Source organism: Balaenoptera ricei, chromosome 2 (genome assembly GCF_028023285.1).
Source record: "Balaenoptera ricei isolate mBalRic1 chromosome 2, mBalRic1.hap2, whole genome shotgun sequence".
NCBI lineage: Eukaryota > Metazoa > Chordata > Mammalia > Artiodactyla > Balaenopteridae > Balaenoptera > Balaenoptera ricei.
In genome coordinates, this window is record NC_082640.1 from 144,540,173 (window position 1) to 144,567,627 (window position 27,455).

The 27,455-nt window shown below is 32.9% G+C and overlaps 1 protein-coding gene across 2 annotated transcripts in view; it reads right to left on the minus strand.

Moving 5' to 3' along the window:
- Nucleotides 1–541: 541 nt before the first annotated feature.
- The window catches only part of EXOC5 (exocyst complex component 5), a 57,433-nt gene continuing 30,519 nt past the window's right edge, over nucleotides 542–27,455 (minus strand). The window contains exons 11-19 of one of the 2 annotated variants that reach the window (XM_059914299.1): nucleotides 26,178–26,387; nucleotides 24,730–24,877; nucleotides 14,765–14,873; nucleotides 10,661–10,781; nucleotides 9,396–9,482; nucleotides 7,400–7,508; nucleotides 6,988–7,203; nucleotides 2,210–2,261; nucleotides 542–1,414 (exon numbers count right to left, since the gene is read on the minus strand). In XM_059914299.1, the coding sequence (XP_059770282.1) occupies nucleotides 1,305–1,414; nucleotides 2,210–2,261; nucleotides 6,988–7,203; nucleotides 7,400–7,508; nucleotides 9,396–9,482; nucleotides 10,661–10,781; nucleotides 14,765–14,873; nucleotides 24,730–24,877; nucleotides 26,178–26,387 (1,162 nt within the window). In that variant the 3' untranslated portion in view covers nucleotides 542–1,304. Of the gene's footprint in view, nucleotides 1,415–2,209; nucleotides 2,262–4,160; nucleotides 6,332–6,987; nucleotides 7,204–7,399; nucleotides 7,509–9,395; nucleotides 9,483–10,660; nucleotides 10,782–14,764; nucleotides 14,874–24,729; nucleotides 24,878–26,177; nucleotides 26,388–27,455 lie in introns of those variants that run through there. The other variant, XM_059914298.1, reaches the window with a different exon arrangement.

Consider the following 27,455-nt stretch of genomic DNA (forward strand, 5'->3'; position numbering starts at 1 on the left):
AGTGAAGAACCCTGATAGATAGTACCTTAAGCAAGTGATCAAAATGAGTATCATCAGAAACAGTGCACTGAAATTGTGCACTACCTCATAGGATGCAATGAGAACACAGAATTGCTTTTATAATACCCCTGCCAAAAAAGCACAACTGGAATCTATTCACAAGGAAACAGATAAATCCAAATTTAGGGACATTTTATGTAATAACTGGCTTATAATCTACAAACGTGCCAAGGGTAGTAAAAGTCAAGGAAAGACTGAGGAACCACTCCAGAGTGAAAGAAACTAGAGACACTACAATCTAAGATAACACATGATTTTGAAGTGGATCCTTATAAAACATTATTGGGACAACTGGTGAAACCTGAATGGGGTCTTATGATTAGATGGGAGTAATATATCAATGTTAATTTCCTGATTTTGATGGTTGTATTGTGGCTATATAGGAGAATTTATTCTCTTTGGAAATACAAAAGTATTGCAGGGTGATGGGCATCACGACAGCAACTTACTCTCAAAGTGGAAAAATTTTATTTGTACAATATTTACAACCTTTCTGTAAGTTAGAGATTGTTTCGAAAATTTTTCTTTAAAAAGCAGAAAGCAAAAAAATGAATCAATAGATTCTTATTATTCTTAAAGAGCTGATAAAAGAATTCAATGATTAAAAAAACAATTTTAATGACGAAGTCTGTCCAGTTCCTGGGTCCACTGTGCACATATATGTTCTTCAAAACTGTTTTAGTTTTGTGTCATTAATTCACCCAGAAATTCTTCTCACACATGACTTTCAGAATCTTAAACACACACACATACTCACACACTCTTCCTGTTAGTTAGGACAGCGACATGTTCATAGGTGCTGTTCAGTAGAGAGAAGCTATGTGAGTTCTATTTTTATCAAACAAAAATGTTTGTAAGTATTACTATAACTTCTCCCCCTTGTGGCAAAAATTGAAAATACATTCTACTGAAGAATCCTAATATAGAGGCACTTAGTATTATTCCTTATAAAGTATTTTCACATGATTTTATGTGAATCCTCTAGCACACAGCATTTGCAAACAATATACTTAAGACGTAGTTTCACAGTTTTCTTTAGTTCAGCATTGTCCAGATTCTATTTGGATAATATTCTCTATAGCAAAAAGCTGCAGGTTTGATAGACAGCCACAACAAAATGCCAGAGTTCAAAGAAACCAAATTTACCCACAGTATAAAGATTAAAATGACAGGCAGGTAAAAAGGGATGGCCCCATTCCAAGGCACCTGCCTATTTAAGATTACAGGGGCATCAAGAAGGCTTCCTACCTCTCAAAGTTTAATCTAAAAAATCTGAAAGTCCACCACTGGAGATTAATTCCTTGGAGTTGGTTCCATCCAATCTTCAAACTTAGTTTATTAATATGAAGATACTCTGGAAGAAAGACATTTTCCTTCATTTAAGATTGCCAATGGTGAAAACAAAAGGAAGTCACTCATCTGAGTATAAATGAAACTTAATTTAACTCATTCCAGATTCTTATCCCTATTCTTAACCCTCCATACTTCTTCCTATTAAGTGACCAGTCACTGATAATTCTATGTTTTATTGACTTTCCAGTGATTATAAAGTAATTTAAGTGGTTTTTGAAAGTAAACTTAATTCCAGTTTCAGATTTTTAAATTAAAAGTGGCTCAGTTGGATACTGTCTCTTCAACACAGTAATATAAATATTAGTATCTCGGCTAAAATGAATTATTGACAATTTTAATACATGTTGCACAGTACATATTAATATAGGAAAATACATGTTAGCAGCAGCATAATGTTGACCATGTTCTAATCCATTCCACCTGCTCAAATATTAGTGAAAATAATTATATATTTGTAATGCATCACTGCTGTCTAGCGCAAATCTATGCCTTCTGAATAGATGACTTTCCTCTGAGCTTGTTTGCTGTTTGAAGTATGATTGTTATATATTCATATTTAAATTAGCTTTGTATGGTGAGGCAGACTGCAACCTTCTAAACCACTTAGAAAATGAGCAAGTATGGTTAATTACTTGTCTCTCCCCCACAAAAGTGTTATTAATCACAAGAACTGAAGTTTAGTGTTACCTCCCAGATAACTATGTTAAAGTATACAGGGCCTAGTTTAAAAATATCAATCTTGTTAAGCCCAGGGTTATCAACCCAGCTGCTTCAAAACACCAATTAAAATTCTTACTCTCTAATGTGTCAGGTTTCTCTCCTATATACACTTGAGGGTTGTTTCTCCCCTAAATTTGGAAAGAGAAAGATTGATCAGTGGTAAGAATAAAAGTTAAGAGTTAAGGCAATTTTAAAAATATTAAATATGCAATATTTGATTACATAAAAATGACTGCCTATTGCTAATACACTGAGTACATTTTTCTCCATGTTTTCACTCCAGCATTAGCTATTTAAAAACTACCAATGCACTAAATAAACAACAGAATTGGCAAACTTGTGACACTAAAATAGTCTGTTTTTGAAGGTAGAAATACTGATTTCTTCATATCTTTCAAGGTAGTCATTCACTCCCATGTTACAAAATATTGTACAAAATACCTGAAGTCTTTCTGTTGCAAAAATTATTACTCAAACAGTATTATGATTATGCAAAATAACTCACTGAAGAACTTTTTGATGGAAAGATTTCTAGTAGGTACACATTTAATATTCAATTAAAATTTCATGACCACTTATAAAATTTTAAAAACCAAATTTTATAAAAGTATGACCACACACCGGAGACACTACGAAAAACTCTAACAGTAAATTAGATATTAGCCCGGTATCTCAACTTCATAATCTAAACACTACAACGAGAACCAAATATTGGATGAAAAGAAAATTAGACTCAGCAAAACTAATGAGCCTATCAAACAATATTTTATGTTGCATAAGGAGAATAGTGTATAGAAGATAAAGTGTGAGAAACATTCAGGTTTCTATCTGAGTCTTTTACTTAGCTGTAGAACTTGAGCAGATCTACTTAAAACTTTCTGTGCACGGGGTCTGTCAAATGGAGATAACAGTACCCTACTCCTAGGGCTCCTTTGAAACCAAATGAGATAATATATGTAAAGGGCTTAGCACAGTGCATGGAACTAAAGTCAATAAATATAGCTACACTTTATTATGCATCAAAATTTTTTAAATGCTATTTTTACTTTATGTAGAATTATTTACAGTAACAATATGGACTGGTCTTTTCCTCCAAAGTACACGACGTATTTCAGGACAGACTTCTTCAAGCAGAGAGAAGTACTACAGGGACTGAATATAGTTAAACTAATTGGATGAAAGCTCAGAATGCTTCATATGTCAAATTCTCCACTAGAAATCACTATGCTTCTAGAAAATATGTCATACTTCTGAGTCAATGGGCAATAAATGGTAATACATAGAATATTTTTGTATTAAAAAAAAAAAGTTAAACTCCCAGATCAATTCCTCATAAGAAGTATTCAGCTACTTTGGTTAGCTGTCATTTTTAATATCATAACTTATAGAAGCTAGACTTCCTTCTTAAACCTGTGTTCTGTATTTCACTTTCTGTGTTATGAAAACATAATACACTTAAGCTTTTTATCAAGTGTTTCTGCATTTCCTAAAAATGCAGTGTTTAAGAGTCTATTATCGATTTCAAAACATTATCTAAACATTGCATGTTAGCTCATGTGAAACTACGGAAAATTATAAAGATTCTCCTTATTCAAATGTTGACTAAAGTTACTGATATACAAAGTTCCATTGTCGCTACCTAAAATTTTACCATGTGCGTATGAAAAACATTTTACTTATTGACCATCTCTTTTGAGCCATATATTTTGAGCAGAATTTTGTAGTGCCCATTAATATGAAAAATACTTTCAAAATGAAATACAATGAATGCAAAGAATGCATACTGCTTTATACAACAAATTATTTTTTCTTAGAGAAAGACGATCTGTTTCTAATTTTGATTATCTAATCAAGTATTTTTCTGCTTAAAAAGGAAGATCTATGCTATGAAAAATAAGAAATCTTAAAAATTTAAATAAAAAATAATTTATAAAATTCAGTATGAGTGTCCTCAAAATGTAAAAATGGAGTGAAATAAAAAAAAAAACAATTGCAGGGAATTTGTTTATTGAGCATTAATGTTAACACTTCTAAATTAAGTAGTCACTTATGAGTTTTCTTTGTTACTGTCCTGTCAATGGACATAATGGAAAATATTGCACAGAATTCAAACATGGAAATAATAATTAACAAAATATCTAAGCAACAAATATATGTTTTACATTTAAAAAATTAATCCAAACAAAATAATTTGAAGCACTTTTCTGATTTGGAAGTCTTAAAGTGTTCTCTCATGTTTTATTTGATATTTTTTTCCCGTTTTTATTTTTTTACAAATTGACACTGTGTACAAAGAGTTCAAGTGGCCAGTAAAACTACTGCTTTAAAATTGTTGGCTTTAAGTAACAGAGGTATAATTTGAATTCACATCAGAGCTTTCTAAAACGGCAATAGTACAAGCATATGACTTTCTCTAGTATCCAAAACCTGTTCTGGCTTTCCTTTGGCTAAGAAATAGAAAACTAGACAGCCTTCTAAAGCTGCCACAATTTCCTAAAATGCTTTGATAAAAGTTGGCATACTTCATTTCTCTTGCTTACCCTGATAACACTGGGCTAAACAGAAAATGAAGAAAATTCAGTCAATAGTAACTTAAACAGTAGCTAGCTCGCTCTGGACCTGGAAGTTTTGGTAAAGTTGATGAACATTCAGAAACATATTCTTAAAATTAGTTTTCCAAAATTAGGCCAAAAAGCCTACATTAAAAGAAAAAGAAAAGTCAAGAATGAGTTGAACATTAAAGTTTATCTGTTCCTGAAGACTATGAAAAACACAATGAAAGCTGAAACACTACATATAGCTAAGAATGCATTCTCACAGAGCAAGTTTATAGCTTTTAGAGTAAAGATCTTTCTAAATTTCTGCTTGATGTTTAAAATTTTATAAGTGATTTATTATGCCACCATATTAAGCCAATTCAATTAACTACATTCAGTAGGAATCGCTTCAGAAATGCCTTGAAAAAGGTAATGACAGAAACTATAGATTTAAAAAGCAACTAGTCCTTGCAAAGTTTATCTCGAGACTTAGAATATAATGCTATCAATTCCCGATTCCTCTTAAAATAGAAGACTACCTGCATGTTTAGCCATTCCATCTTATTCCAGTTTTGCATAAAGGTAGAAATCTTAAAGGACTGTATTGTTGCTAAACACTGTCAATACTTCTCATATGTACCATTTAGACTATACCTCATTTTTTTACTTCCCTTATAATATTAAAATAATGAATAAATATGGTCCTTTAGTTAAGATCCTCCACCTTATCTTAAGCAAAATATAAAATAATTTTATTAATTTCTTGCTAGCATTGGCTTAAAAATCTGTTTACCAAATAAGAAATTGTAAACTTTTAAGTTTTTTTTTTTTACCCAGAAAGCAGATGTATTCTGATCCACTGCTAATACCTACATAAAACATTTCATCATTTTAGTTTTGTTTATAACATTTTTCTTGGAATAGTATTATTGTTGTACCTCAGAAAAATCCAATCAACCAACTACAAAAATTATGCCCAATTGTTAATTAACCTTCTGAAAGAAGCAAAAAGTTCTCTAGAAAAACCTAAAATAAACTGATTCACAATTACCAGTGCTGAAAATTGATAAATAATAATGTAGTTTTGCTGGATTTTACCCATCTTTAGTGCAAAATAGGATGGTGAAATTTCCCAATGGACTATGTTAAAGAACATGAACCAGAACACTGGTAACATCTCATTTGCCTTCTGACACCAACATTTTCCAGGATGAAAACAATGACATATAGCTTTACAGAGTTTGAAATTTATAAGTTCAAAAACGGAATTAAAATTCAACTTAAGGGAAAAGAGCAAAATATGCTTAGTTGTGTCCAAATTTCAAAAAAATCTCAAGGGTAAGTATGGCTGCTGTTTTTCTAAACAGTCATCATTTTTCAATAAAATGTTGGCTGTATCATAAGAAACCGCCTGTGCTTTCTATCAACCAAGGCCTGCTGAAGTACAACACACTGCCCTTGTAAATTCAACCTCAGCTGAAATGTCGAGCAAGGCGGGCAGATCTATAGTCAGCACGAAGTTGTACGAAGGAGTGAAGAATGTTCTTGTCCAGATTAGCAAGTTGTTCTCCTGAGCAGACTTGCTTTAAATTATCTGGGTTTACTACCAGAAGATTGCAAAGTGCATGCAGAGTATCAAAAAGCTGTAATACCAGAGGAATCTGAATTGAGATAAGAGAAGGAAAAAAATAACATTGAAACAAAATAATGTTTAGTTTTACAATCAGTTTGTAAATTCTTCTCACTTACGTACTGTTATTCAGGACTTAACTAATGTTGGAGAGTTCAACGTTAGAATTTTTTCAAGTTCCTTAAGTGTTAAAACTCAAATATTTCACACATTATAAAACTCACTATAATCTTTTTGAAAAGATTCATATTATGCCAATTTTCTTAAATAGTAATAATCATTTATACTTTTGTAAACTAGAATTAGTTATCATTGATTTACCAGGTTTCTTAAATAATTTAAACATTAAGGGAAACTGATTTCAGAGAGATGTACATGAAGAAAGAACATATTTTCCTGATATCTGATATATGCAGCATTAGTCATGCGCGTTATTTAATAAGGTCATTCGGACTATGGAATTGAAATACGGCCTTGTCTAAAATAAAGCTCAAAGCAAAAATATGTTAATATTGAGAATATGACTGCAACAATACTTTTTCAGTTAGGAAATGTTATATCTGTCTCACTACAATGTCAACAAAAGTTATAAACTTTTCACTAATGATTATAAGTCAGTACACATTTTTTATGATCTGACTTATGTTCTTGAACCTATTTACAAGTTTGATATTTGTGAATACATACCTTGAAGTCTTTGGCACACTTCCTATATTCAGCAACATCACAAATTGCTAACATGCCACCCATACAACTATAGGAATATTGTTGAAGATGCTCATAAATAAGTCGATGAAAACGTACTCCAAGTTCCATCAAAACTGTATCCACATTCTTCCCATCCATGGAATTTTTAATCTTCTCCACTTGTTTTCTTACATAAGCACAGACTTTAACACAGGCCTGTAAAAATTTTTTCTATACTTATTACATAGAAATGTGTATCAGCTTAGCTAAGGAGAAAATACATATAGTTTCTCATTAATCTCTAAGTATAAAAGAAAAAAACTTGGAGCATAATAACATACATCAATGAAATGTTAACAAAAGTACAAACAAAGCAGATATTCTTACTAGCATACTGAATCATTTTACTCACATTAGTATACTGAATCAAAACATTGTTTTCATCTTCTGGCTTAAAATCTGTTTTCTTTTGTTCTGCAGCCAAGATATGCTTCATTTGTCCAATCATACAATTTAATGTCCTAGAGAATTGAGAACACCATGTATTTGATCCATTTAATTTACTTTATATTTACTTTTATTTATATTATTTATAACAAATTAAATTTAAATTATTTAATTTCATGTCACCATGAGACTATTTTACTATGGGTATACTTTAGATTTTAAAAAAGTAAATTCTAGGTCTTGACATCAAAGACCTCTTAGTTTTATTAGCTTCCTGCTCAAAACACAGGGCAAAGATTCATTTGCCCATTACTCTATTTAAGGAAATCTTAAAGATCTTAGAAGACTGTCACTAATTTGTTTCCTTAACAACTATATTTGGAGAATGCTTAGGAAGGCAGTAAGATAGAGGGGCTTATGAGGAATGGCCAAAGTTTAGAAGAACAGGTGAGAAGAACCCGAGTTTCGCAGTCTAAGGACAAGCAGGAGGCTGAACAAGTGGTACTGAAGACCCAGTTGAGAAATGAGAGTATGTGTTTGTAATGGCACGAATAATGTTTGAGTTACGTGGTATTCTCCAACAGCAATCAGCCATACGGTTATGGGAATAAAAGAGTCTGCATTAATCCAGATTTTAGGATCTGTAAGATAATTATGGTTAAAGGAAATAAATTTTAGGGTAATTACGAGGGAGTAACTAAAGAGATGGACCAAGCAATCTAAGCACAACAATGAATAAAATAAAGCTGGGAAAGGATAATAGATTGGCAAAAGACAAAGATATTAAGGGCTAGAGTTCCTGTAACTAACTTATATTCAAATATGTTTTCTTGAATAGAAGAGAAAGGAGTAGAATTACAGTAAATAAAAATATGCCCAAACCTAGTAGCATGGGCTTTAGAATTTGAGTCCCAAATATCCAGCATTAGATCTTGAGCAAACTACCTCATTTCTTTAAGCTTTCATTTCCTCACCTGTAAAATGGGAATAGTATTTCCTACTTAAATAAACGAAATTATACAGGTAAAGATCCTTGTACTGTGCCCGGCACATAGCAAATTCTTGATAAATATTGAGTTGGCCAAAAAGTTCGTTCGGGTTTTTCATGTTACAAAAACCCGAACGAACTTTCTGGCCAAACCAAATAGTAGCTATTGTCATCATCAATAAATAAATGCCCACCATCATCTCAAAAGACAGAGATCCACTGCTCCATATTATGAACAGGTAATTAACTACAATACACATTACAAAAATTTTTTGAATGTAGAGTCTGCATTCACTTAATGGAAGTTACTTTTAGAAAATCAGTATATTTATTTAAAGCATTTCAGATATTAGCGTGACAGTTCTAACTGAAAATAAAATCCTCTATGTTACATACCATTTTTAAGGAGTTTGGAGAGAGAGAGAGGGAGAGCGAGAGGGTGTGTGCACACACGCATGTGTGTGTGTGTGTAGGAGGGGGCATTAACAAAAAAAGATTTTAAATAGAATCTGCTTTAAAAGTAAGTCTAAACATACTGACTTCCATAAATAATAAACCTGGAAGCCAATAAAAACAACATTCTAATAAAGATGAAAGCAATACGTAAAAATAAAATCAAATGTTATAGCAGGATGGTGGAATTAAAATAGACTTTTTTCTTCTCTGAAAATCATTTTCATGTTGTTACAATGGTGTTTTTACAATTTAAAAAAAATGCAAGAGATAGCACAGGGAGATCAGCTCGGTGCTTTGTGACCACCTAGAGGGGTGGGATAGGGAGGGTGGGAGGAAGATGCAAGAGGGAGAGGATATGGGGATATAAGTATACATAGAACTGATTTACTTTGTTATACAGTAGAAACTAACACAACACTGTAAAGCAATTATACTCCAATAAAGATGTTAAAAAAATTTAAAAATAAAAAAACACAACAAAAAAAATGCAAGAGAAATAGTAAAACTAACAACTTGCCTGTCAATGCCAGTATCTAATTTCATCTCCATCTGTTCAATTATTTCTTTTTTCTTCTGAAGGCATTCAGATAACTTAGGAGAAGAGCTATTGAACGTTTAAAGGGGGAAAAAGATCACATTAGTAGCCTTACAATTCTAACAGTTTTTCATAGGCATATGTGTATTGCTATATACCTACACACACACACACACATTATTTTAATTTGCTCACCAATCCAAGAAGCATATAAATAGTAAAGTAATTATTTAGTATTCACTATGCCCAATTCATTACAATACTCACGCTAGGAAAAATTAACCAGTTAAAAGAGAAGGAAGAGGAGGATTTAGATTTATTACTTTCATCTGTGAGGAGACATCCCTTTAGAATATAAACATGTGATTTAGAAATTCTGAAATTATTTGGTTTCCTTTTTAATTAAATTTCTGGTATATCAGTAAGAAAAATCACAAAGTCTTGAGAATACAGCAAATTATAATAATTAAAATTTGGAGACTAACACCCAATTCAATTGTATTTAGCTTTCCTATATTAAAAAAAACGAAAAACAAAACCAACTTGGTAGCCATATTTACCTTCTGAATATTACCTAAATGTCAAAAAAACACCCAAAATATTAAAGAATATGCAACCCTAATAATTACGTGAATTCTTTGTTATGTGACATTAGAGCTCTTTAAAAAGTAAATTTCCTTTCAAAATGTGATTCAGGGATCACAAGTAATCTTTATCTTTGAGATCGTTTCTAGACTAATTATTTCTTGGCATATCAACGTTTATACAAAATGTCTAGAATTGTATCTTCTATATGAATATTCTTCCTCTTTAATTATAGTACTACACATACAATTTTAAAAAGCATGTTCACATATACACTACCTTATTTAATCCTCACATGCTTTAAAAGTTCACATAAATTGATAGGAAGATATAAACTAAACCTTATTTAATGCCTCATCAAAACCTGTCCTATTGATCTCACAAAATTGTTATTGTACATCTTTTTATTATAATAAGTGGGAACAAGCTAGAAGTTGTCTTTCATATCAGATTTAGGTTTCTGACACATTCAGTAAACTAAAATTAATACCACAGAAGGAAAACAGGAAGGCAAGGAAGAGGAAAAGGGCTTTTACTTATTTCACACCCTCCTGTTCCTGTTTGATGTTTTAACGAACATCTATTACTTTTAAATTTTAACAAGAAGTAGAGTATTATAATATTCATTGAAACACCAATGAAAATCAGACAATTTGACTAACCTTATTAGTGGCATAAGGTGATCATTAAACTGCTTGTCAAAAAGATGAAAAACAGTATTGGCCTGGTGCACAACATCCAAAAAATAGAGATTTGCATTCCTAGAATCCGAAGAAGGAATTCCTAAAGTTGGAAGGCATGTATATGTTAGAATCATATTAAAGAAATTCATGTAAGCAACAGAAAAAAGAATGTGGTTTTATATATACAACATGCATAAAAGTAACTGCTGTTTCATTAAATCAGCAATAATTTTTGTGGACAGAAGAGTAAAATTAAACTTGTTAATAATTTGATAAAATTCATCCAACGTTTTTACGTCCAAATTTTCACTATCTACTCAAGTCTTCATTATTTGCGGAGATAAATAAAAAATAAATAAATCAATAAATGAATCGTCTTGGACTATACCTTCTCCTTCCCTTTCCTGCCCTCCTATGCCCAATGATTCACATGAGCCATGAATACACTTCTACCATTTTTCTTATAACCAGGCCTCATTACCTTTGATAACAGTTAAAATAATTTTCTTATTAGTATCCTGGTTCAAATCTCCTTATCTTTGATGCTATATATTGTTGCCATAATAATGTATTTAACATATTTCACTCACCATGTTCTCTACTATTTCCTCAAAAATAATTCAAAGTCTCCTCACTGTCAACATAATAAATTCCAGATTTTCAGCACTGTATTCAAGCCACTTCACATTCTGACCCCAAAACAGACAGCTGATCTCTCCAGATTTCAGTTTCCTCTTTTGTTAAGAGAGTAATAGTTAAACTCTAAAAGTCCCTACTAACCACAGACATTTATGTTTCTAGCTAAAGTTCAAAGACATAAGGGGCTAGGAAAAATACTCACAGAAAATGAGAAAACAGAAGTTTAATACCTAGAGTTCTTTACAGGAGGAGGATTTTTTTTCAAAGTTTTAAAAATGGAAAATAAAGGTGTTTTATTTTCCCATAAACGACAAAATCACCAATTGATAAGAAAATTAAAGGCTCCAACACAAATTTACAAGAGAAAAAAATAAAGTCAATACACATGTAGAAAATACTAATCCTTGCTATTAATGAAAGACATGAAAAGGCAATAGTGATGTGTGTTTTTAACCACTAAATTATTAAAGTGTTTAAAGAATATTCAGTGGTGTGCAGAAAAGCTGGTATAATCATACATGCCAATAGCAGTATAGATTAGTGGGAAAAAACCACTTAGGAAAATAGTTTATACGTATAAAAAAAAAGACTCTGACAAGTACAGGTTTCTGGTAACTGACTGTACTGCTGAACTGAATGATTAAGCATTTTCAGAACTCTGATGAAAAACTGATGAACTCATAAAAGTGCTAACAAAAGATCAAGATGAAAAAAAACAATTCATTACATGGGACTGAGTGAACTGATGAGGATGAGTATAATTTTTGTGACTTTCTGTCTGAATTTAAAAAAAAAAAATCCCACAAGGACTCAGAGGCAAAGAATATACAAATCAATTTTCACTGCAAAGTAAAGGACCTGTTACAGTGGAGGATTACTGGGCTGAATGTCAATATTATGACATAGTATGAGTGTGTTTCATGTTTGGTAATTGCAATCATTGTTGCTTTTGTTGTGGTCATCCATGTACAATGCTTGTTGTCAGTCTATTTATCTCTTGTAAAAATAAAATACAGTGTGTGTGTGTGTGTGAAAAAAAAAAAATTTTTTTTAATTTGCAATATGCTTTGATCTGGTAATTTCACTTCCAGAATTTTATCCAAAGAAAATAATTCAAAATAAGGAAAACACTTTAAGCTCTACAATGTTCATTGTAGCATTATTTATACTACTAAATTGCTGAAAAGATCCAAGATGTCTAATAATAGGGAGTGGTTAACTTTATAATATATATGCATGACAGAATTTTATAAAATCATTAGAAATAATAGCAGTATGTACTAACTAAATAGCTGCATGGAAAATGTTTATGAGTATAAGGGACATTCTCATCCTACCAGGAAATTTTCTAAGCCCTTCCAAATTATGAATACTGCTATTAAAATGAAGAAGCTAGGCTTCCATACTAGCTAAAGAACAACTCTTTCATACCATATAGAATCAAATTCATGTTACTTTTTTATTATCTTCTTTAATCTTCACATCTTTGAGGTGGATATTATTATCCCAATAAAAATTACCACATTAGCTTATTTGTAAATGGCAAATGTTAAATACTTGATGTCAAGTTTCTGCTGTATGGGGTGGAGGTGGGGGGGGAAGCAGGCTACAAATGCTTATCTACGTCCTGCAGGTTAAAAAAAAAAAAAAAAAGGGTAAGAATAAACCACAAGGTTACTGAATTATGGGTAATTTTGCTTCAACCTTAGAAAATTTATGGAATGATGTTATATACAGTCAAACATTTTTGAGCATGTGCTATGTGCTTTCTAGGTGCTAGCCTATAATGGCAATTAGGACAGATAAGATTCCTAAGACAGGTAAGATTCCCGTGAAGTTCACTATTCAAGAGAACTTACATGCTGTTCTACTTAAAATACTCTTTCTCCAAATACTCAATTTACTCCTTCACTTCATTCAGCTCTCTGGTTCATGTCTCCTCAGAGAGGCCTTTTCTGACCAGCCTTTCTAAAAAAACCCTCTGCCCCTGAATTCCCTATCCTACCTCCCATTACTATTCTCTATTCCTTACTCAATTTTATTTTTATTCATTGCACTTACTAGTCATTTGTCTATCTTTTCCACAAGAATATAAGCTGCATGAGTACAAGGGTAAGGACTTAAGCATGTGTCCAATGAATGAATTCTGGTGAGTGAGGCAGATATTAACAAATGAAAATTTCATTGTAACAAGTGCTATGAAAAAAGTTAATTCAATGATGAAATAATGCATAACTAGGCTGGGAAAGGGGTGTCACTTTTTAGCTAAGTCGATCAGCAAAGGCCTAAGAAGGTAGCACTTTAGCTAAGATCAGACGGGTGAAAAGCCAGACATGAGAAGAGTGAAGGAAAAGGATTGGGGGGTAGGGAGATACCAAGTGCAAAGAACCTGAGTGAGGAAAATGAATGAAGGCCAAAGGGGCTGGGGTAGTAAGGGGAAATGCAACATGAGATGAAGATGAATATATAAGAGGAGGCCAGATCAAAAGCTATACTTTCATGAAGAGTTTCTTGTTGTTTTTCCCCTAAGAGTAACAGGAAACCACTAAAGGGTCTTAACCAAGAAATTTTAAGACCCTTGAATTTATAACATAACTGTTACATGGAGTCAGTTATTTGGAAAGGTAAGAATGTACACAAAGAGACCAGTTAGGAATGGATAGAGATGATGATCTTTAAATCAGGGTGGCATCAGCGGAAATGGAGAAAAGGAGACGAATTTGAGTTATGTTTGGCAGTATACAGACAGGATTTGCTGATAGACTGGCTATCAGGTTTGATGAAAAGGAGAATTATGATAACTCCGGGGTTTGGGCCTTGAGCAAACAGTAAATAGTAATGCCTTTTAAAGACATGAAAAGAAGGGGAAAGGAAGAAGTTTAGGTGGAAGATAAAGAGTTTCATTTGGCATATATTAAATTTGAGATGCACACAGAACAGGTGAGAGAGGTCAAGGAGGCAACTGAATTAATGGGACTGTAATTTAGGGAAGAAGTCATTATTATCGTATTAATACCAGTAAACCCAGAAGACCAAAAATAAAAGAAAAAATTTTATATGAATCTACTCCTCTCCAGGCTTATTTTGAAAAGGCTTACTTTCCTTTCTAAATCTTACTTTACTCAACTGTCTCAACCAGAATTGCTGTCACTTCCATTTCTGCTCCTTTGGCATTTCATAGCTTACAGCACTGTGTTACATTCTTCCATACACTGTAGTGACTTATGTAGCCCTGGTCAATGTAAGCAATATGAGAACTGTGTCTTTCTATAGCTTCTAGTATCTGACAAATCCTTGTTACAGAAGCTCAAAAAGCATTTCATTGCACTGAACTGCTTTTGACAGATAGAGTTGAATATATATAAAACAACATTATGCATAAAGTTTAACCGAATAGGATCAAAGGAATTTAACACGAAGTATAACACAAATAAATATACTTACCAGCAAGTCCTGTTTCCAAGGCATAATCAATATGTTCAATACATAAAAATTCCACAAGAATGGTAAAAATTCTAAAGGCATTCCTTGGTAAATCAGAAGGATCAGAGAGCTTTAAAAACAAAAACCAAATATATCACTCCTCAAGTTTACCTTTTAAAAAAGGCAATACTTTTTTTTTTTTTTAGCAATCAACTTTGTATAAGACATAGTCAGTATTCAGGTATCAAAATGATAACTTAAAACTCTTCCTGCCCACCCAAAATGCCTTTCTCATGTACATACAGTTACAATGCTCCGTGTTTGTCTACAACTCTCCTGGCTTAGACTAGATCAATGTTTTTCTGACCTGGATTGTAACCTATTAGTGGATTGTGACAAGAAAGAAAGAGAGAAAAGAAGAGAGAACCAATAGAAAATAATGTCTAAAGTACACATTAAAACCAAATATGTTTTAATGAAATAAACACTTACAAACATAACATACACACACACATAAATACATATAAAAAATGTACACTCAACTGCCATGTAAAGTGCCTTTCTTATTGTGAGTCACAGTAAAAGAATTCTGAGAGCCACCAAATGAACAAATGCTATTCTAGTAAAACTCAGAACAAAAAGGATTCTTTATTTTATTGGAGGGTAGGGATGGGAAGTCAATAACAGACACACTATAAAATACGACAGGCTCAAATCCCACCTTCATCACTTCTTGGTTGAGTGAACCCTTGAGATGTTATTTAACCCCACCAAGCCTCAATTTCTTCATCTGTAAGGTAGGAATAATATTAATAGTACTTATATCCTAGCCTTGAGGTGAAAATAAAGTATGAAAGTGCATGTAAGGTATTTTTAGCTCAGTGTTTGGCATATAATAAGTTCACAATAATAAATTTTCATTTTGATGTTGAGGTTGCTGCTGCTGATTAACTACTTAGTAAAGGAATTATTAGTAATTATGCTGAGAAAATTAAATCCCTCTTTAAAAGTTAGAAAATTACCTCTCAACTTCTTATAACTGCTTCCTATATTATTTATCAATTGATTGTTGCCTATTTGTAGTCTCCATCTGTGATCCACTCTCAGAGTAATGGGCACTGAAGTGCATAACCCACTTTAAATTCCCTAAATCTCTACTGATTATAAATACTAATTTGGTATTACTCAATTCCCTTCCTGGTCTTCTGAATACAACCCTAACCTTTACCCTTCTCATCAGTCTCTCTACCACAACCCTCACCTCCCTTCTTTGCTCACTGATGCTTAACAAATGCCCTTAGCAAGTCACAAAGAATAAATTTAATTTTTCACATTCCTCCTCTCTACATCTGTACATTCATGCATAACTCATTGAAGAGGTAGACTGAAAATGTGTAAGGATATGGAAGACATAAACAACACTGTTAATCAACTGGACCTAACTGACATTCATAGAATACGCTATCCAACAACATCAGGATATACATTTTCTTTAAGTATTCATAAAACACTTACCAAGATGGATCATATTCTGGGCTAAAAAACAAGTCTCGATAAATTTAAAATGGATTCATATCACACAAAGTATGTCCTCTAACCACAACGAAATCAAATTTAAATCAATAACAGAAAGACATCTAAAAAATCCCCTAATATCTGGAAATGAAATAACATACTTCTAAGCCACTCTTGGGCCAAAAGAAATCAAAAGGGAAATTTAAAAGTATTTTGAACTGAATGAAAATAAATACAACAAATTAAAATTTGTGGTATGCAGCTAAAGCAGTACCTTAAAGGGAAATTTATAAGACTAAATGTCTATATTAGAAAATAAGAAAGGTCTCTAATCAATGTCTCACCTCCACCTTAAAAAACTAGAAAAAGAAGGGCAAATGAAACCCAAGTAAGCAGAAGGAAAAGAAGTAATAAAGAGTGGAAATCAATGAAATACAAAACAGAAAACAGAAAAATCAATGATACCAAAAGCTGATTCTCTGGGGAAACCAATAAAACTGATAAACCTCCAGCCAGAATGATCACACACAAAAAAATACCAATCATCAAAAATGAATAGGAGACGTCACTATAGATACTACAAACGTTAAAAAGATAATAAGCTACTATATATAAACAACAAGGTCCTACTGTAAAGCAGAGGGAACTATATTCAATATCTTATAATAACCTATATTGAAAAAGAATATATATATTATATATATTATGTATATATAACTGAATCACTTTGCTATACACCAGAAACTAACACAACATTGTAAACAAATTATACTTCAATTAAAAATCACACACACGGACACACACACAAAATCAATTGACCATAAAAAAAAGGATAATAAGGCAACACCATGAACATCTTAATCCCAATAAATTCAACAATTTGTGTGAAATATACAAATCTTAAAAGACACAAACCACCAAAGCTCACTTAAAAAGAAACAAGTAACTAAAATAGCTCCATATCTACTAGAGAAGTTAATTTGTAGTTTAAAACCCTCACAAAGTTAAAAACTGCAGGCCCAAATGACTTCACTGGTGAGTTCTACCAAATATTTAAGGAAAATATAACACCAATTTTCATAAACTCTTCCAGAATATTGAAGAGGAAGGAACACTTTCCAACTTATTCTATGAGGCAAACATTACCCTGATACCAAAACTACACAAAGACGTTACGAGAAAAAAAATATGTATACGTCAATATCCCTCTTGAAGGCAAACACAAAAATTCTTAACAAAAGTTTAGCAAACCTAATCCAACCATACATAAATAGGATAATACATTATGACCAATGGGGTTTATCAAAGGAATGCAAGGTTAACATTTGGAAATCAATCAATGTAATCCACCACATTAACAGAACAACAACAAAAAAAGCATTTGACAAAGTCTAACATCTAATCCTTATAAAAACACCCAGAAAACTAGGAATAAAAGAATTTCATCAATCTGATAAACAGCACCTATGAAAAACAAATGGGACCTAATTAAACTTAAAAGATTTTGCACAGCAAAGGAAACCATAAACAAAACTAAAAGACAACCTACAGAATGGGAGAAAATATTTACAAATGATTCGACTGCCAAGGGATTAATTTCCAAAATATACAAACAGCTCATAAAGCTCAATATCAAAAAAACAAACAACCTAATCAAAACATGGGCAGATGACCTAAATAGACATTTCTCCAAAGAAGACATACAGATGGCCAAGAGGCACATGAAAAGATCCTCGACATCGCTAATTATTAGAGAAAGGCAAATCAAAACTACAATGAGGTATCACCTCACACCAGTCAGAATGGCCATCATCAGTCTATACATAATGCTGGAGAGGGTGTGGAGAAAAGGAAACCCTCCTACACTGTCGGTGGGAATGTAAATTGGTAAATGTAAATTGCAGCCACTATGGAGAACAGTATGGAGGTTCCTTAAAAAACTAAAAATAGAATTACCATATGATCCAGCAATCCCACTACTGGGCATATATCCAGATAAAACTATAATTCAAAAAGTTACATGCACCCCTATGTACATAGCAGCACTATTTACAATAGCAAGACATGGAAACAACCTAAATGTCCATTGACAGATAAATGGATAAAGATGTGGTGTGTGTGTGTGTGTATAAATTTATATATACAGGGGCTTCCCTGGTGGCACAGTGGTTGAGAATCTGCCTGCTAATTCAGGGGACACGGGTTTGAGCCCTGGGCTGGGAAGATCCCACGTGCCGCGGAACAACTAGGCCTGTGAGCCACAACTACTGAGCCTGTGCGTCTGGAGCCTGTGCTCCACAACAAAAGAGGCCACGACAGTGAGAGGCCTGCGCACCACGATGAAGAGTGGCCCCTGCTTGCCGCAACTAGAGAAAGCCCTTGCACAGAAACGAAGACCCAACATAGCCAAAAATAAATAATTAATTAATTAATTAAAAAAATTATATATACATATATATATAATGGAATATTACTTAGCCATAAAAAAGAAGGAAATAATGCCATTTGCAACATGTATGGACCTAGAGACTATCATAGTAAGTGAAGTAAGCCAGACAAAGACAAATCTCATATGATATACCTTATATATGGAATCTAAAAGAAAAAGAAACGACACAAATGAACTTATTTCCAAAACAGAAAGAGACTCACAGACACAGAAAACAAACTTATGGTTACGCAAAGGGGAAAGCGGGATGCGAGAGGGATAAATCAGGAGGCTGGGATTAACATATACACACTACTATGTATAAAACAGATAACCAACAAGGACCTGCTGTATAGCACAGGGAACTATACTCAATATTATGTGATAACCTATAAGGTTACATATTTATATGTATACATATATATGTATACATATTGCTTTGCTGTACACCTGAAAGTTACATGATATTGTAAATCAACTATATGTCAATAGGGGCTTCCGTGGTGGTGCAGTGGTCAAGAATCCACCTGCCAGTGCAAGGGACATGGGTTCAAGCCCTGGTCTGGGAAGATCCCACATGCCACGGAGCAACCAAGCCCATGCGCCACAACTACTGAGCCTGAGCTCTAGAGCCCTCGAGCCACAACTACTGAAGCCCGCGCACCTAGAGCTCATGCTCCACAACAAGAGAAGCCACCACAATGAGAAGCCTGTGCACCTCAACGAAGAGTAGCCCCTGCTTGCCACAACTAGAGAAAGCTCATGCACAGCAACGAAGACCCAACACAGCCATAAATAAATGAATAAATAAATAAATAAATAAATAAATAAATAAATAAAACCTATACGTCAATAAAAAAAATTTAAAAAAAAGAAAAACCTACAGTTAGCATCATATTAATGATAAAGACAAGAATAATGCAGGGTATAGGGAGGGTGGGAGGGAAATGCAAGAGGGAGGGGATATGCAGATATATGTATATGTATAGCTGATTCACTTTATTATACAGCTGAAACTAACACAACAGTGTAAAGCAATTATACTCCAATAAAGATGTTTAAAAAAAATTTTAAAAACAAACAAACAAACAAAAAGAATAATGCAAGGTGTATGCTCTCGCCACTTATAGTCAGCATTGTATTGGAGGTTCTCACCAGGGCAATAAGGCAAGAGACAAAACAACAGGCATCTATATTGAAAGGAATAAGTAAAACTGACTTTATTGGCAGAAAACATGATATTCTATACAGAAAATCCTGTGGAATCTACAAAAAATGCTATTAGAATAAGTGAGTTTAGTCAGGTTGCAGGTACAAAATCAACATATAAAAATCAACTGTATTTGAGAACTCAATATTGCTAAGATGTCAATTCTCCACAAACAGAACTATATAGATTCAAAGCAATCCCAGTCAAAATCCCAAACTTTTTTTTTCCCCAGAAACTGACAAATTATTAGACTTACATGAAAACGCTTTCTATGGTAATGTTAGAGGACTCACACTACCTGATTAAAGATTTACAGTTACAGTGATCAAAACAGTGTAATATTAAACTTCCAGAAGAAAACATAGGCAGTACGCTCTTTTCCAGAAGAAAACATAGGCAGTACGTAGGTCTTAGCAATATTTTTTTGGATCCGTCTCCTCAGGAAAGGGAAACAAAAGCAAAAATAAACAAACGGGACACAATCCAACTTAAAAGCTTTTGCACAACGAAGGAAACCATCAACAAAACAAAAAGGCAACATACTGAATGGGAAAAGATATTTGCAAATGATATGCAAGATAATGGGTTAATATCCAAGATATATAAAAAACTCATACAACTCAATATCAAAAACAAAAAACCTGATTAAAAAATGGGCAGAGAATCTGAACAGACATTTTTCCAAAGGAGACAAACAGATGGCCAACAGGCAGATGAAAAGATGCTCAACATCACTGATCATCAGAGGAATGCAAATCAAAACCACAATGAGATACCACATCACACCTCATACAGAAAGGCTATCAAGTCTACAAACAACAAATGTTGGCAAGGATGTGGAGAAAAAGAACCCTGTACAATGTTAGTAGGAATGTAAACATTCCTAGTGGCACAGCCACTATGAAAAACAGTATGGAGGTTCCTCAAAAAACTGAAAATAGAACTACCATATGACCCAGCAATTCCATACCTGGGTATATATCCGAAAAAAACCAAAAACACTAATTCCAAAAGATACATGCACCCCAATATTCAGAGCAGCATTATTTACAATTGCCAAGATATAGAAGCAACCTAAGTGTCCATCAGCAGATGAAGGGATAAAGAAGATGTGGTATATATATACAATGGAATACTACTCAGCCATAAAAACAAAAAGAAATTTTGCCATTTGCAGCAACATGGATGGACTTGGAGGGCATTATGCTAAGTGAAATAAGTCATACAGAAAAAGACAAATACTGTATGATATCACTTATATGTGGAATCTAAAAAAATGCAACAAACTAGTGAATACAACAAAAAATAAGCAGACTCACAGATGCAGAGAACAAACTAGTGGTTACAGAGCAGGGGGGCAGGGGGCAATGTAAGGGTTGGGGAGTGGCAGGTAGAAACCACTGGGTGTAAGATAGGCTCGAGGTATTGTACAATGTGGGGAATATAGCCAGTATTTTGTAATAACTGTAAATGGAAAGTAACCTTTCAAAATTGTTGAAAAATTTTTTTAAAAATTTTTTTTAAAAAGAAAGAAAACTTAAAGGAAACAAAAGAAAGAAAATATAAGAGGAAATCTTTGTGACCTTAGGTTAGGCAAAGATTCCTTAAATATGATACCAAAAATACCTTCAATAACAGAAAAGTGTTAAATTGGATATCATCAAAATTAGTAACTTCTATTCTTTGAAATACTCTTTAGATATGAAAAAGACAAGCCACAGACTGAAAGAAAACATTTGTAAATCATATATCGAATAAATGAATTTTAACCAGATATACAACTGTCAAAAAATAAGAAAACAGACAACCCAATTTTAAAAAACGCACGCAAAATACACCAAATAATATACATGAATGGCAAATAAATGCAAGAAAAGATGCTCATCTTCAGTCATTAGGAAAATGCAAACTAAAACCATAATAAGGTATCATTACATACCTTATTAGACTCTAAAATAAAGACTGATCATACCAAATGTTGGAAATCATGTGGAACAAATGCAACTCTCTCATATACTGCTGGTAAGAATGTCACATGAAACAACTTTGAAAAACAGTTTGGCAGTTTCGTAAAAAGAATTACCATATCACATCATATAGCTACTCAGGAGAAATGAAAGCATATGTCTGCATAAAGACATATGCATGAATATTCATAGCAACTTCATTTGTAATAGTCAAACAATGGAGCCAATCTAAACTGCCATCAATAGGTAAATGGATAAACAAATTGTGGCGTATTCATTAAATAAAATACTACTCAGCAATAAAAGAACATACTAATTAATACACACAACAACATGAATGAATTTCAAAACATTTATGCTGAGTTAAAGAATCCAGAAACATGTATACAGTATAATACACTATACTCCCATTTATTAAAAATTCTAGAAAATTAATCAACTTCTTGAAAATTCCTATTTAGCTTTCAAGACTCAGTTCTGAAGCATCCCCTTCTTTTTGAAAACTAATCTACAGTGAAGCAGATCAGCAGTTGCCCAAGGACAGAAATGGAGGCGAAAGGGAGATTTTAAAAGGGCAGAAGGAAACTTTTGGAGGTGATGGATCTGTTCATTATCTTGACTGCGTTATAGTTTCACAAATGTACACATAATTTACCAAAGTTATCAAATTGTACAGTTCAAATACATGCAGTTTATTGAAGGTCAATTATATCTCAAAGTTACTAAGTTTTTTAAAAAGAAAGGAAAAAAACACCAATCTGCTCATTACACTGCCCTTTTTAATATCCTTTAAAGTTTCCATCATCACTTAACACGGTCAAGTCCAAATTTCTAAGTATGGTATACAAAGAGTTTTTGTCTACATTTTCAACCTCCTGACTTATTACTCTCCCCACATCCTTTTTTAGTTCAAGCATTTCATACTCCCTGATTGATATTTGTATATGTCTTTGTGCACGTAATTTTCTCTATTCCTGAAACAGCTTGCCAGAATCATCCTCTTGAAGATATCCTATTTAGCTTTCAAGATCCAGACCTCAAATGTCTCCTCCTTTTTGAAATCTTTCCTGATACTCTTTCTCAATTCCTTAACCAGGCAAAGCTGGTTGTTTCCTCTTTGGTCCCAGCAGTGTTTACCTACCTTGCACTAATTCTTTTTATGTCTACCTCTTTTCTCCACACTAATCAAAAGTAATGTAAATGTCTTGTATTTATAACCTCAATGCCTAACATGGCAGATGGTACAAAGTAAACACAAAATAATGTTTGTTGGATCAGACTGCAATGAATTAAACTGATTTTCAATCTCATGACTCTCCAGACAAAAGGTCATGATTTAGACCTAGTTGCTGTGATTCAAATAAATATGTTGACAGCTTCATGTTTGATGATCCGATGCTTTAGAAACATTTTAATATATTTCCAGTATTCAGAAAAGTACAGATATTACTGTACCAAATATACCCATCACCTACCCAGATGTGTCATATCTTAACATTTCTCCAAATGTACTTCAGATTTTCTTCCTTTTGGGGGGCAGGAGTTGTCCAACATTATACATATAGATAACGTCCCTTGGGTATTCCTCCCAAGGCAACCACTACTCTGAAGTTGTTTATCACACCCATGCTTGTGTATGCTCCTTAATAATATAAAGTATTGTTTTACTTTTTAAAATTTTATGTTGTGGTATACTGAATATATCTTTTCCCCATTTTGCTCTTTTCACTGAACATTGCATTTTTGAGATTTATTCATGCTGATGATACATGTAACTCAAGTTTAGTCATTTAAATTGGTATATAGTTTTCTAGTATATGAACAATGTCAGTTTATCAATTCTCTTTATGGCACACTTTGTTTGTTTCTAATTTTTCACCATGACAAACAACATAGCTTATGATGTTAGACATGTCATGTGCACCTACAAATTTCTCTAAGGAAATAACAAACTACTCTCCAAAGTATACCAATTTTTACTTCCATTGGCAGTGTATGAGAACTTCTATTGCTCCACACCCTTACCAATACTTAGTATCAACAGACTTCTTAATTTTTGCCAACCTATTGAGAATGACATAGTATTTTCCGTTTTAAGTTTCATTTCCCCACTAGTGAGACTGAATATCTTATTGATAATTTATATTTTCTGTATTTATGTGCAGCCTTTGACTTGTTTTCTATTGATTTATATGTATAATTTATATTGATTTACTATCTATCAATATAAGTATACAGATGATATACATCAATACAAATAAAAAATTAAGACTGCTTCAACTCTCAACTTCGTACTTAAGAAGTATATACCTCAGTTTCTTCCTCTGTAAAACAGGAATAATAACCACACAGAAATGTTACAATGATTAAATGAGTTAATAACATACCTAAAGTGCTTGGAATAGTGCCTGGAACATAGTATGTGGTATACAATTATTAACCACTACTATTTGTTTTATAAATCTTCTGTTAGTAATATTGGTTACAAATACCTTCTCAGAGGCTGTGACTTATCTGTTACTTTGTTAAAGTATGTTTGTGGAAGAAATTCTAAATTTTAATGGAGTCAACTTTTCCTTTCCTTTGATATCTGTGTTCTTAAACATCCTTCTCTCCCTAATACTCTATTTCTTTATAAGATAGGTCTAACTTTCCCTTTCATATCTTGCTTTAATATCTCACTAAAGAAAATTTGATATGCTCAACTTTAAAATTATGTTAAAATATACTTCTAAATAATTTAAAAATAATTCTGTTCCCCAAGCAAAAATCCTATTTTTTATTACAATAAACAATTGTTCCTAACCAGAGAAAAATTAAAATACACAACTATATACAAATAAAATAAATCTACAATTACTCTTACCCTATGACATCTTTCAAAGGCTTGCTTGGTTTCTTGTAAAAGATTAACCACCACTTCTTGGGATAGGAAAGTCTCTCCATGAGTATCGATACTTGGCCCCAGTGGTAAGTTGGTACGCTGTCTAATTCTCTCTTTCAAATCTTGAATACTAGTGCATAATACCAACAAATGAAAAAAGAACACTACTATACATAGATTTCAATTTCAAATACTCTCAAACTTAGTATACATGAACTAAGAAAAAGAAAGAAGAAGAAACAAGGACCAACAGCCAGGAGACCTAAAACTTCTAATTTCAGTAAGTAGTTCTGTAAAGTGAAGCAAGCATTAATCTCTAAACAGAAGACGTTCGTCTGAAAAATGAGTAGATTTGGAGTTATTATCTCTAAAGTCTCTTTCAACTCTACAATTCTGACTCAGTAGCCCAAAACTCCTTGTCTGGTTTCCTTAGGAAGTGGGCTTTTCCAAATAAGTTAATATTCCAGGTAACTAAATGGTCCTGCTTAAAACAAACTTTAAAATTTTAAAGATTTTTAAACACATTAACCATTTAAACATATTGTACATTTCATTATTATTAAACATAATTTAGCTTTTCTCAATGACTGAGGGTCATTAAGAACATTTATGACATGAGAGTATCTTTAGAAAATTACATTTTTTTTGGTCCTAGAATATACAGCTCCAGACTGTGAACTAATTTTTCAAAAAATTCTTATGATTGTTTTTTAGTTTTTCTCTTTTACTTGCTACTGCCTTTCAGATGTCACTTCTTATTGCTAATTATAATCTCTCCATGATCATTATTTAATATATGACAAACTGGGAAACAAGAAAATGATTTGGGTGTGCATTATGTGAACTGTCAACTCTGATTATATGGCTCCACAGAGGTCATTCTGATTCATCCTAAAATCAACTCAATTCCAGATAGTTGAGATCTAGATAACTGAGTTGCCACCAATTCTTACAGCAAATAAATTAATTTTATTCTAGTAGGTAAGTACATTCACGTTTTAATGTATTACTTAAATAATTTTATGCCCAAGTCATGAAAAAGCTCAGGGTACAAAACTGTGAACTATCTGCATTTTTCTTTTTAACCACACCTGCAATAGCAGCAATAAAACAATGTGCTTCCTAGTTAATAACCTGGAATAATTTACTCAGTCTAAAAAAAGGAAGGAAGGAAGGCAGGCAGGAAGGGAGCGAGGGAGGGAGGAACTCTTTATGGTACTAGTATTCTGCTTTACATTTTAATAATGTTATGTAGGAACATTTCAACATGTGGCTCGAGAGAAAGGATTTGATGAATGGTGTAAACAAACTGTATTAAAAAAATTCTTCACAGAAAATTCTAATGACTATCAATATTTCACAAGTTTGTCCAAATATAATAGCTTTTAGTATCTTTAGTTTTAACTATAACATTTAACAAAAACACTTACCCTCCTGTGCCAATGGATCTCTTTTGATGGTTTTTTGAATCATAATAGCGCTGTAGGATCATAGCACTTCTGCTTTTCAAATATCCAGTCTCCACTTCAATATAGTTCTCCAAATAGGAAATGAAAATGGACTTGATAAGCTTAGACAAGAAAGTCTGTTTATCAGTACCTAAGTTAAACTCCATCAACTTGCTGGAAAGATTTGTGGTTCTTTTCATGCAAAAGGGAGAGAAAAGATTAATGTATATTTTAGGTATAGTAACAATATTTAAGAAATACATATTTTTATAACGTGACTTTTTAATAACTTATGTTACACCACCATTTCTTAAACCCTGGGAAGTTACTTAGGATGCAGACAGCAACTGTATAGGGTTATATATATTAAGTAGAATGAATATTACAGACAACATCGTGGTTTTGAAAACTACCATAAACTCCTAGAGATGACTCAGGAGAGGAAACTGAGGCAACCAACCAGACTAGAAATGGCAACAGTGGCAGAATGGCTTCAAGTATGCCATTCATGACATGGTACACAAGTCAAAATACTGAGAAGTCTATGCACTGTTCATTCTCTTCAGTCTTTGTCCCTGGACTTTCCTCTAATTTTCTGTTTCTCACTGTTCAAGATAGGCTCACAATAGTGCGGTTGTTGAGATGGACTTCCTGATTATAGTTACTTTTGAAAACCCTCTTCTCAAAGTGATGACAATAAAGGAAAGCAATAGAGTTGGAAAAAAACTCCACATGAAGCTTCTACAAAGTATAACACTGCCATTTACAAAAGCACAAGACAAATTTTCACATCAGACTTAAGTCTGAAATTGTCATATAAGAGTTTGTCACTCTGGGGGCTTCCCTGGTGGCGCAGTGGTTAAGAATCCGCCTGCCAACGCAGGGGACACGCGTTTGAGCCCTGGTCCGGAAAGATCCCACATGCCGCAAAGCAACTAAGCCCATGCACCACAACTACTGAGCCTGCGCTCTAGAGCCCATGCTCCACAAGAGAAGCCACTGCAACGAGAAGCCCGGGCACCGCAACAAAGAATAGCCCCCGTTCGCCGCAACTAGAGAAAGCCCGCACGCAGCAACAAAGACCCAACAAAGCCAAAAATAAATAAAAATAAAATAAATAAATTTAAAAAAGAGTTTGTCACTCCCTTTCTCAACTTTTAAAGTTTTAACTGCAGATAAATGTAATTATACTAGTTCTTAAAGAAAAAAGTTAAAGAATAATGCACTAGCTTACAATTAAAATCGGAAACAAAATTCTCA